The sequence below is a fragment of the Platichthys flesus genome, chromosome 23 (assembly GCF_949316205.1).
Source record: "Platichthys flesus chromosome 23, fPlaFle2.1, whole genome shotgun sequence".
NCBI lineage: Eukaryota > Metazoa > Chordata > Actinopteri > Pleuronectiformes > Pleuronectidae > Platichthys > Platichthys flesus.
The window spans coordinates 11,341,988-11,354,141 of NC_084967.1; the positions used below are offsets into that span (position 1 = coordinate 11,341,988).

The 12,154-nt window shown below is 44.4% G+C and overlaps 1 protein-coding gene and 1 long non-coding RNA gene across 2 annotated transcripts in view; one reads left to right on the top strand and one right to left on the bottom strand.

The window, feature by feature from the left end:
* The first annotated feature begins 3,666 nt into the window (after positions 1 to 3,666).
* Positions 3,667 to 5,869, top strand: LOC133949017 (uncharacterized). The gene is made up of 3 exons (XR_009920116.1): positions 3,667 to 3,806; positions 4,811 to 4,871; positions 5,355 to 5,869. It is a non-coding gene; the product is annotated as an uncharacterized LOC133949017 (long non-coding RNA).
* plxna4 (plexin A4) overlaps positions 3,937 to 12,154 on the bottom strand; it is a 185,935-nt gene continuing 177,717 nt past the window's right edge. Inside the window, 4 exon segments of the mRNA XM_062383138.1 lie at positions 3,937 to 4,120; positions 5,002 to 5,152; positions 7,129 to 7,341; positions 11,952 to 12,121. Of these exon segments, the coding sequence (XP_062239122.1) occupies positions 4,025 to 4,120; positions 5,002 to 5,152; positions 7,129 to 7,341; positions 11,952 to 12,121 (630 nt within the window). The 3' untranslated portion in view covers positions 3,937 to 4,024.

Here is a 12,154-nt window from a genome sequence, read left to right on the forward strand (position 1 = left end):
ATGACATTTTTATTAGGTTTTTCTCCCCTTACGTTGAGATGACAGTTTTCTTATTGTATCTGCTGTTTGTTACTGCAGATAGTGGGAGACCTGAGATGGCCTCAGCTTCCCTGGACAGGCTGGCTGATGTAGCGTCTGTCACTTTCGCAGTGTTGTCTGTTGTGCAAGCTTTCACATAATTTTAGCAAGAATTCAGAGTTTTTAATGAGGTTTTATGTGGTAGTAGCATAAAGGAAGAATGCAGAAAAAATGGCCGCTGAGGCACCCTTCCTAGTTTCTTAAAATTCAAATGTAGCCGTTGAGGTTTTGTCAACCGAATGAAAACTGACACAAAACAACCACACAATGCTTGGTTTCATAATAAAGTTTATTCTATATTACAAATAGTATTTTGTTCTTGACTGCAAAATAGGAATGCATCATATTTACATACACAGGTATACAATTAATTATAACAAAGTTAGAGAAGCTCGCCTTATATCCCCCAGGTTTCGTTTTTATCTCTCGATAAGATACTCTTTATCTTTCAAATATGGTCTAGTAAAAGTCTTTTCTAGCATGTTTCTGTAACACCTGCTTTAACACTGAACTAGGAGGACACTACTAGTTCCTACAAAAACGTTTGAAGGTGGAAACTTTATCTGTGCTCTTGGCAACACAAGGTAACTCGGCAACTCGCAGTCGACCTTTGTTGCAGAGGAGGGGACGGGGCAGGGAGAAAATGAAAGACGGGGTGTTACACTGGGGGGCAGATTCACAACCACAGTCCAGGCCTCTCACCTTGTGTTATTATTAACACGCGGCTGTGAGGGGAAGCTTTGGGTATCTAGACACAGTTTACATTGGCTACATGAATAGAGGAGGTACTTTGAAATTATCGTCTCTAATGCCAGTCAGACCTTATTCCCTTCATTTTCCAATAACAGCAGTATATTTGATATGTTAACTACACAACACGTCCAGCAAACCCCTTGTGAATGTACCCCACCGAGTTGACACAACAGACATTTTACTGATTAGCTGCAGTTAAACCACAATGAGTTGGATTTCTCACATACATTTGACAAAAAGGCTAAAAAAAACAGTCACTTGCCAAACTCAGTCTTTAACATAAGTCTACAATCATCCTGGCTTTTTAGAGCGTTAAGCTGTGTCATCAATTACATGGATACATAGATTCTTCTAGTTGGTTTTTCTTCTAATTAAATGGGATTGTAAAGTTTGTATTTCATGATGTTGGCAAACTGATGCAGTCTTTTGTTGCTTTTTGTGAAATGGACCTTTATCAAACCGTATCCACCTTTTGTTATTCGAAAAAAAAAAACAGGATTTAAAAACTCAATGTGTCTTTACTATTCTGGGCGCAACTGATGGAGGAAAAAGAATTTACACAATTTATCGAGATGAGTTGAATGAAAGTAAAAACAAGATGGAATAGCAGCAAAGAAAGAGCAAGACTCAGCTCGCATCTTCTACCAAACACCACAGAGGAGAGACCGAACTGTAATGGAAGACGTTAAAGTTAAGGTGACACGAAGATGGTTGCACTGTAAGAATCTCAGAAAGGGTTTGTGTTGTCTTGTGAGATCCAATGAACAGTCCGCTTGTAAATGACTTGTAAGCCCTAATAGCAGTAGAAGTATATAAATATCTTTGAGCAAGGCAGTTCCATTTCATACCATCCAAATAGGTCAACATGCAAGGGTATATATTATTTTCATTTAGCATCTAACACGTCACAGAAACGATGAGCATGAGGTTCTGCAGTAGGGGCTGGACTGGATAAAGGTTCCACCTTAAACGAAAGTTATAGTTTTTATTACATGAACAATCCACTTTTTCCGTCTCGATTCTTCCAAGCAAAAGAAAGATAAAAGAACACATCCACATCATCATTGCAAGGCTTAATTTTCGTATTTTTCTTTTTTTTTTTATAAGTTTCTTAAATTGTTTATGTTTTACATGCGCTTAAAAAGCCAATAAAGGACCCAAGGTGGACCGAGGGCGGTCTTCACACATTCACATCACCACATGGGGCACGTTGTCAAGGCAAAAGAAAGGGCAGAGGTCAAAAGGTACGGAGGGCGCCTCCATCATCTCTCTTTCAATAGCTCTCTCCCACCGCGGGGGTTCACATCCAACAAGTCTGAGCAACTTTAATGTCTATCATTTTCTCTTTATCCTGCCGTGATGCTCACGTTCTGTTCCTGCTCTGCTTAATCAGATTTCTTTTTTTTTTCATTTTTCATTTTTCTTTTCCAGGCTTGGAGAAGGCCGCCCCTGCCGCCACTGAGGACAACTACACTAATACAGACAAGAGCGCCTCAACAGTTACACACTGAAGAGTTGGGGTTTTGCTGTATGCAACTAGCTACCGTCTCCAACGCTTGTGCAAAACAGAAAAGGGAACTGGTAATTCAGGAGCCGGACACAGAGGTTAACGGTGTGCCGAGAGCCGCAGCGGCCCGGGACGATGGAGAGAGGAGGAGGAGGAGGAGTTGGATCACGTCGCCCACGGAGCCTCTCACCTCGACACACTGAGGTCAGAAAAATCACACAGGTTTCTTTAAGTTCCAGTCACAATATTTTTTTTTGTCCTAGAAGTGGTCGTCTTTTTCGTAGTCCTTTTGAATTCGTCAGCTCCTCAGTGGCACTTTACAAATACATTGACCCTTTTGAAAATGTCAAGCTCCTTTGGTTTTTGGCTGACTGGTGAAATCCATCTTGTTTGAGTTCTCCACACAAAAGTCTTTAAATAAGAACATCCTGGGAAAGAGGGGCTGCTCTCTCTTTAGGTAGCAGTCAGCCGCCTCGGACTTCACTGTGCCACTCTTCTTCTTTTTTTTGATCAAGCAGTTTCTTGCCCAGCACATTTCAGTCAGCTCTTCTCTTCACCTCCTCAGTGGTCGGAGTAGATACCGGGCAGCTGCTGATTGTGTGTGTATCTGTGCGTGTGTGTGTGCTTTGATAGACCGTTGTGGAAGTGGCACGAGCCAAAGACTGCTGCTGGTGTTTGGATGAGCAGTCGGAACACGTCTTCCAGAGTTGGTTGTGTGCTTCTTACAGAGGATCCAACTCGGGTCAGAGCCTCCAGGGGTTTTGTCTAATAGGTTCAATTTGCAGTAGCCACATAAGCCAGATGGAAGCAGAAATCATGAGCATTTTCTTTCAAGTAAATGTATGCTGGCAGGGACACGTTGGAGATGCTCTGGTTTGTAAAGTTTTAGTGTCAGTCACATTTTCGATAAAGGAAAAGTTCAGAGAAGCACTAATTCTCCCCTACCCCCCCATCAGTCTTACTCTTAAATACAGCTCCAGCTACAGTGAAGGAACACAAGAACATTCTAGGTCTGCCTGGACTCGCCCCAAATTTCACAGATATGTATGCTTTGTTTGTAGGTACAGTGTAAACTTGGCAAACCACCCTTGCATGGATTTTCTTCAGAGGTGTTCATTTGGCTTGCAGTCATCATCTTTGATGTTTCCTCTTGATTCTGTATGTTGAAGATAGAACTACTCTAGAGATGGTTTGATTGGAACTATCCTATTCCCGAAAAAAGTTCTCAACAAAATGGACCAGCAGTGTGGTTTTTAAAGAATTACCTACCAGTGTAAATTCTTAAAGGCAACATAAAAATGTCTTTCCCCTTGTTTTCTTCCAGCAGGGGGACTGAAGTATGCCAATATGGCCAGCTTTCAAGAAATCACCCCTTGGCGCTCTCCCTGTGGTGAAGCCGAGGGGTCCCCCGCATTGCACTGTGGGAGAAGCCCCCCTCAGCCCCGGACCACCCTTCAGATGTTTTCAGGTAAACTAGTCTATGCAGCAGAGTGGATGAGGAAAACAAAATATCTCTTAGGGGGGTTGGGGTGGAGGAGGAAGCAGAAAAAAGGTTGAGGAAGAAGTCATCTTTGAAAGGCGGAGGGAGGAAGTCACATGATGAAAAAGATGGGGACAGGTCTTCGCTCAGGCACGGCTCGGTTTCTGATGGGGTCTCTTCCCAGTGCGCCCTGGGAAGTGCGGTCCTCAGCTCTCCAGACTCATGAAGGCCACCACCTGCTCCAGCTTGAAGGCCAACCGCTGTTTCCTGGCTGCATCGTCCTGTTCCAGCGAACACACGATCTGCAGAGGGAAACACACAAAGACGTTACTGCATGTACTCGGGATTATAAAAACCTCGGATGACGCTTTCTAATCCTGTTAAATCTGAGGAAAGAAGATGATCTAATGTGTTTTTGTAGTTGCTAACTTCAATTTAGTTTTTATTTTCAACTTTTGCCATTTATAAAACAGTAGAAAAACTTTAGGAATCGGTCCAGTGAACGTCTTTGGCAGCAGACAATGTAATGTTATGGGGCAACAGTGACAGTCTATGAAACGTCCTCTAAAAGAAATAAAATAACCAAATTGTTGTTCTGGGTCTCTGCTGCCTTGTTGCCTCTCTCTACTGGGCAGGTTCATTCAACATCTTTGTCATTTACACACCTATATTTATAAACATTGGGTCCAGATATAAATTCCCCTTTAAATAAAACAATACTGAGGATCTATCTTTTCAACAGTAAATGCTCCACATAAGCTTGAATGATGCTATGAAAGACTGTGACCTCCTCCTTTATTCAGCTTGACAGGGGCAACAAAACACCTGCAGTCGTTTCACATCATTCCTGCAAAGTGATCCCCTTTGTCCTTCCACTACAAAGCTTAATACACTTTCACATTTGTCGGTATAAACCAGGAAATACAGCATCAATCAAGTTTAATGGTGAACTAATGATTGCTTGGAATATTTTGATGTCTTTTTTTTTTCAGTCTGGCTTGATGTTGGAATTCATCATCGCTGCTGTAGCACAGAGGAGCCGGTTTACAGCAGGTGAGTATTTCTAATGGGAATTAGCCTCTTATGATCTGGCCAATATAATCCACTGAGCTACAACCTCCTGCATGTTTTTAAGGAAAAATAATTAAGTGAGTACATGGTACAGTTGTGTAGTGTCACATACCTCCTCAGTGTATTTGCCCACGTAGGAGTAAATCTCACTGAGAGAGCTCATGGTGTTGAACTCATTCATGTGCATCCGTGACTGTTCTGCCAAGTAGGCGTTCATGTCCTGGTCGCTGATCGCTTGCATCTTACTAATGTCTGAGTAGTACCTGAAAACCACACAGAGCACAAACACAGGTTTACAACACTTGTACAGTAACACAACTGAAATAGAGTCATACTAGACACTGACAGGCCCATGATTTTCAACACACTCTGCATTGAGGTAACCACTCACTGTCGGTAGCAGCTGTGTTGCCCCTATCAGCTATATAAATTAAATCTGCTTATTTACATATTCAATTCCTGCAGCCCGAGGACGGCCTGGTGTTTGCTGGATAACTGTGGGCGTGTGAGAGACCATGTTTGCCAGGAGTCTTCAGAGCAAAGGAAAAAGCAGGTGGGTGCAGCTCGTAGCTTTTGCACAGAGGTCACACACACACACACACCAACACCTGTTCAGTGCTGCAGGGCATTTGTACAGGGAGCTGCTAGCAGGGGACTGTTAGTGTACACACCAGGTGTACACAAAAGATGTTCTAAACAGACAATAGTTTTCAGCCCTATTTCAACATGAAGTTAACCTAGGACCTGCTGCTTCGTGTCCTCGTGTCCTCGTTGTTTATGTCCCTCAAATAAGTCACAGTTATTTACGAGCTGTTTATCTCAGACATCTGTTGCTCGAGTGTGACAGGACAGATATGGATGGATTTCTAATGGCTACAGCTGTACATCATATTTCACCGCAGCTCAAAGTGACCTCCTGTCTGTCATTTGTTACCTTCATGCATAATGTGACATAAAAAATTTGAAGCCCTTTGAAATGACCTGTTTTCTTGCATTAATTGGTTAGAAAAATTAATCTTTATCTTAGTCCCAACTACAGAGAAAAACAACACACAAACATGCACCGTGCTGGTGGAGCGAGTCAGGGGGAACCCGGTGATGAAACTACACATTTCAGAAGCTATAGGTGAGAGCTGCAGGTGTTCAGGAGATCTTCTTGACCCAACCTCCTGCAGAGCTCAGACATTATCTCCTGGTGTCTGGTGTGAATGTGTCTCTGAACTCGTTTCACAGCATCTCCTCTGAGTTAAAGTCTGAGCTAAAACGTGGATCTTCTTATAGAAGTCATTCTGTATTAAATTTACTTTAATGTTCTGGGTCATTGTCCTGAAAGACACTTCGATAAACCTCAGAGTTCATCGTCTCCAATTCGATAGCAGGACTTATTCATTTCACCTTCGGATTTTGCGATGCTTAAATGACGAAGGGACTATTTTTAGTGCACAATTTATTAATATGAATAAATGCTTTTATTACCATATCTGTTCTAGTGCGTTATATCATAGCCGCTTCTCTCTGACTTTAAATGCTCTTGAAGTATGTGCTCGTGCCCTTTACAACATTTCTGCTTATGCTGCACTGTACAATACAAGTAGCCGTATTCTCTGTCCTCACAAATCTTTTTCTGCTTACGCTCTCCAAAAGCATGAATCAGCAGAGGACCCTCACAATGTGCTCACGCTTATTTGTCTTTATGAGAGACCACATGCAGACAAACAGGACTAATGAGTGTGCTCCTGAGCCTGAAGCTGCTCATTTGATTCTACCCAGTCAAGCGGCACATATATATTCTCATCCTGAGGCTCGCCTTGTGACGAAGCTACATAAATACTCTGAACCGCTTCACACTGCCCCATCTTTTATTCAGGACAGGAGAGACTCGCCTCCCCTGATGACAAATACATTTAATACAACTCTCATTTTAACAAATTACCGGCTTCTGCTTCCTGCTTAACTCAGAAATGCTCTCCCCCCCCCCAACACACAAGTCTGTATCGTCCCGCTACACAAACTCCTCTGTACTGTAGATCTCGTGCCCTGGGCGCTCTCATCCAGTCTGACTGTGTAGTAATTTGGATTGTGTTTAATGGCCCGTAGATCACAGTGTGTGTGTTGGACTGAAACATGGTTAATGCAGGTTTTCTGATGTTTTCACTCGCACCCCCCCACACACACATTCCCTCTCTTCATCCGTCCAACGTGTGATGTGTACACATGTGCACTTTCATCCGCAGCTTACCTCTCCACCCAGCTCTTGTAGCTGGGGATGTCCTTGGCGTAAAGCAGCTTGTTGGAGGGCGAGTCCTTCCCAAGGCGGTGTTCTGAGGTGGAGCAGGAGTCCATGAAGGTCTGTGCCACCACGGACAGGCAGGCGTCTGTGATGCTGCTCTTATGGATGTCAAACACAAACTGGGGGTTCTTGATCACATTCACCCAGAAACGCAGAGGTAGGCTGCAGGAGGAGAAGAAAGTAAAACTGATTTAAACAAGTTCTTTTTCGTATATTATAGTGTGATGATGTGCTGCAGCATAATGTGGAATGTTTGCTGATGGACGACATTGTTCAGTTGCTTCTCAGTGACGGGCTGCTTCAAATAGCCATGCAAACCGAGACACAAAGAGGATAAAGTAAAACAACAGTCAGTGTCCGGTTGAACTACTCGGAGATTTAGTCCCTAAATGCCATTGTTATATTTGCTACAGGCAGCTGGGCAATAGACACAAACATATTATGCGCCAGAAGGGGGACGAGGATGCGTTCGCTTTGCAAAGCTCCTACACAGGCCCGGCCGCTGTGCTCTATTTGATGTGTGTGCTCAATTCAATAAGGCTTTTATCTTGAAAGCCAGGTGGTGGCTGGCTCTCATTTTTTCCAGCAGTGTCCAGGGGTCCTCGCCGAGGCTGCACGGCGACACAGTTCATATCGCCTTGTTTGTGCAAGTGGGTCTATTTTGTGCCTGTCCAGAATAATAAAAATATACAAGTCTGTTCATTTGCTGGGCTTTTTCTAGCGAAATGAATATATAGGGGCCAGCGTTTTATCTGTGTGCTGCAGTGAAAGGGCTCAGGTGGCATTAAGAAACAGCAGAGTGCTACTTGGATCTCCGTATCTTTACCACTGCTGCGTGGTTTTAGCTGACACGGTAAAAAACTAAACGAAAATAACTAAATCCAAGCCTGCATACAAGTTTCTGTGTGTGTGTGTTGCACTATATCAAAAGATGTAGGGCAGAAAATACAATAAAAACTGAAATGCAATCATTTAAATACCACAGGTGTTCTGCTTCCATCCCACTAAGCATTTATCCAACCACAAAGCCATTCACATGTACAATCTGACAAAAGAGGATTTGGACCCGGAGGAAGAAACAACTCTGCATTATGACTCGGAAATTAATCTCAGCAAAGAATCTAGAGGGATTAGGGGCAGGGATCAAAAGGATATTAACACCACTGTTGTGCTGCCTTGATTGTTGACAATCTGGCCCTGTTGTCCTCTGCTTTGAGGTGTGGGATTCAACACAGCTTCAGATGTCTAAATTATGAGTTTCCTGCAAAATGTCATGTTCAGAATAACCCCCCATTAGAACATCTGCATAGGATCTGTCGTCTTGAAAATAGGCAAAGCACAGTTTCCTTTCTCTGCAGCGAACTCCCACTGAGCAGCCTCAGATATTGTGAAGAACGGCCACGATCAGTTCTTTTGGTCGAGGATTAGGTTAAATATCAGCTGCCAAGATCAAGGACATCTCTTATCCGAGAGGAATTACACCAGCAGAGCCAGAAAGAGCTTTTGTGATCGGGGACTATTTCTGTCCATCAATTGAGGACTACAAAGTGCAGCCAATTCAGACTGATAACACAAGAGAGGGTGAGATATAATAAAAATGTGGCCTATTTACCCTAACAGGCAGTATTTATGATATGGGCTACATTTATTTTTTAATTCACTTCATTAAATACTTTTTGGATCAGAGTGGACTGTCCAAATCAACATTATTTATGCAGCAACACAACTACACTCATGACGCTAAGAGAAAGTTGTTTGCCATCTCTACAGCTTGTTCTCTTTCATCCAATCACAATCTGACGCGCTCTCCTTGAGCCAATCACAATCTGACGCGCTCTCCTTGAGCCAATCACCTGTAAGCTGTCAAGGTTTAAATTAATCTCTCCTTCAGCTGTCAGTTCAGTGACCCACCTCCACCCCTGCACCACCTCAACTCCACCAGGTCATCTTCCTTAAACCCTACAACTCTAACTTCCATGGTGGGGCCTAAGCATTAAAGTCAATTCCTCTGATTGAAATACATTTAATTTCATTCTAATTTGTTTCACCTGATTGAATTGTAAGCTCTACTTACAGGGCCATTCATATTTTGACAGGTACTATACAGCAAATGAAAACATCCAAAGTTACACATTCACAGCAGCTACATCTCGCAGCCTTTCCCTCAGGAGCACGTCTAACCGCCTCTTGCAGTTTGCACTGTTTGACACCGCTGGCACCCACACACAGTCAGTCTGCCTCTGAATCTGCACATGTGAAATGTTTCCCATTTCTGCCTGATGAAGTCGTTCACCACTGGTGGGGAAAGGGTCACAGATGTTGTGATGCAGGGCGTCCCATCAGGGAGCTGACACAGCCGGACCTCTTTCATCCAGCCACCTAAGGTTAGAGTTAATATCTTTATAAAGGTGACCTTGGCATTGTTTCAACTGGACCTCATTGGAACAAAGTCACAAGCTTTAGTGCCAGTGAGAAGTCACAGGTATTTACTGAATCCTGTCATGGAAATTCTTTTTGTAAATTACACAACAACGATTCCAGAAACTCTAAAAGTCGTACTGATGCCACACTCTGTGCGGGGGTGTAATTGCAGTGTAGATAGACAGCAGAGGATAGGTGGTTATCTGCAGGCAGAGGAGAGAATGCATGTGCCAGTTCGGCAATAATTAAAATTCTGTTTGTTGCATCCCCACACGACAAACACTGAAGACCCACACACACCAAATACAGAAGAGTGAGGATAAGAAGAGATGCTGACACACTGTCGCCAATCCAAAAGATACCATCTGGAGCGCCTCTAGGAGCCAGTGACTCATCCGTGCACACACTTACTCTACACTCACACACATGTACAACAGCTCTGCCGCACAATGAAGACACCACTGACTGTTAAGCAGATTTTTACTTTGCACAATAACAATATGCGGACATGGTTTGCTTGAAGAGCCCTGACATCTTCACAGTTTGGGGGCGTGGACGGCTGCTCTGTTGGAGCTGGGGCTGATGGGAGGGATGACCTTGGGTTGTAAAGGGTCACAGGTAAATTCCCAGCAGATGATATTAGAGGAAAATAATGTTCCCAGTGTAGTTTCACATGCAAATCAAACCTGTTCTTGGTAAAATATTGGTTCCTGGTGAACAGGAAAGGCCCTGGAGCACTCGAGAGCAGAGGATCATCTAACATCAGGGCAACATCAGGGGGTACAGTGGAGCTCTGATGGTGGGGGAGGCCCGGAGGGGAGGAGGGGGGTAGCTGTAGGGAGTAGGGGCTCTCACTGAGAAGATGGCTTGAAGTTAATGGTGTGTGTGATGGCGATGGGACTGGTAGGTGTAATGGGACAGGGGGCTCAGCATGCGAGGGGCCCCGCTGGTGATTACGCTCTACCATCAGACAAAATTACGGCTTTTGCTGGGGCCCAGATTGAGCGTTCTGAGACGATTAAAGGTTCTCGGGGAGAGAGGAGAAGAGACTCGAGCATATGCACGTCCCCAAGTTATCGGTGGTGGCATCAGCACAAACTGTTGTGTGCAATCTAAGTGGCTTTTGGTGATGGTGTATCATGATAAATTGCTGTTCATTCACAGCCCTCGAGTGAGAGCCCATTCCATTAAAAGCCTGATGCAGGAGCTTGTCTTGCTCTCAGAAAACACTTAACACTCAGTGCAAATGGCCAAAGAACGCAGACACAGGAAAATACCAAAACCAGGACCATAGCGTAAAGTAAATAATATTCCTCTCCTTTCTGTACCCCCCCCCCCCCCAACCATTCCTCCTCTATTTGCCCCTCGATGCACATAAATCTTATCTTCCCATTTCCACGGTTCTCCCGGGCCTTGAGCTGAGTGATGCATGCTGGGATCCTGGCAGAGGCCAAGAGGCTAATGAGATATTAGTGTGCGTTTAACTCCCACTGAGTTCACTTCCCTTTCTTCACCTTTCCGTGACACTCCTCGCTGCATTCTGGTGAACTGCTGGTTATTTAAGCACCAGCAGCCACTTCAGCACGGCTCACACAGGTCAGCGTGGTCTACATCAATCAGCGGATATTAATTTAGAGGCTCACGTCCTGCACCTGGGAGCGGAGATTTGTCACATTGGAGATTTCCACGGTGACAAGCGTTTTTGGCGCAGTTATCGATGATAATAGACGGAGAGTCCTGGCAGCCAACTGGATAAGCCCTTTGTGGTTGGCTTTAATGAAGATTACACACCCCTGTGGTTAATGGATATTAGGACGGGAAGAGGCGTGTGGTTCAGCTTGGCCCTGGCACTGGGCAATGCCAGGGCCGTGCCGTGTGAAATATGCCAAAATGAACTGATTGTGTCGGCAACAACTAGCAGTGCAGAAAGACCATGAATGGAACCAAAGGCGGATATTAATTGAATGTAGGTCCTCCCCTCTGCCACCGAAACAGATCTGGCCCTCTGAGGCACGACTCTGGAGATGTTGTATGGTATCAGGCACCAAGACACATTTGTTATTTTCTGAATGTCCAGAGATCAGATTGAGATCTAGGGAATTTGAAGGCCAAGTCGAGACTTTCAACTCTTTTGTTCCTCAAACCATTTCTCCACAATCTTTGCAGTGAAGCAGAGGACGTTAATCCCCTGAAACAGGCCACTGATATCAGGAAGATCTGTTGCCATGAAGAGCTGCCCTTTGGCCTTCCTGGATGCTTTGACCTCGTCCAGCCATCAAGTTCACAAAATACAAAAAGGTATTTGTGTGTGTTTCTTTGTGTGCAGACATTTGCTCTGTTCATTCACTCACCAGTTGCTCTTCCATGTGTGTCGGACATGTGGGTCATGGATGCTGTGTTTGTCTGCCTGCTCGTCCAGGAAGTCAAACATGTACTTGATGGCCAGTGGCAGGGCGCTGCCTCGGTGGGCTGTGCTGAAGATGGTCTCAAACAGGTCGTCCACAAACTTTTGTAATGTCCCCTACGGAGCAGAGAGAGGAAAGAATAGGTGAAG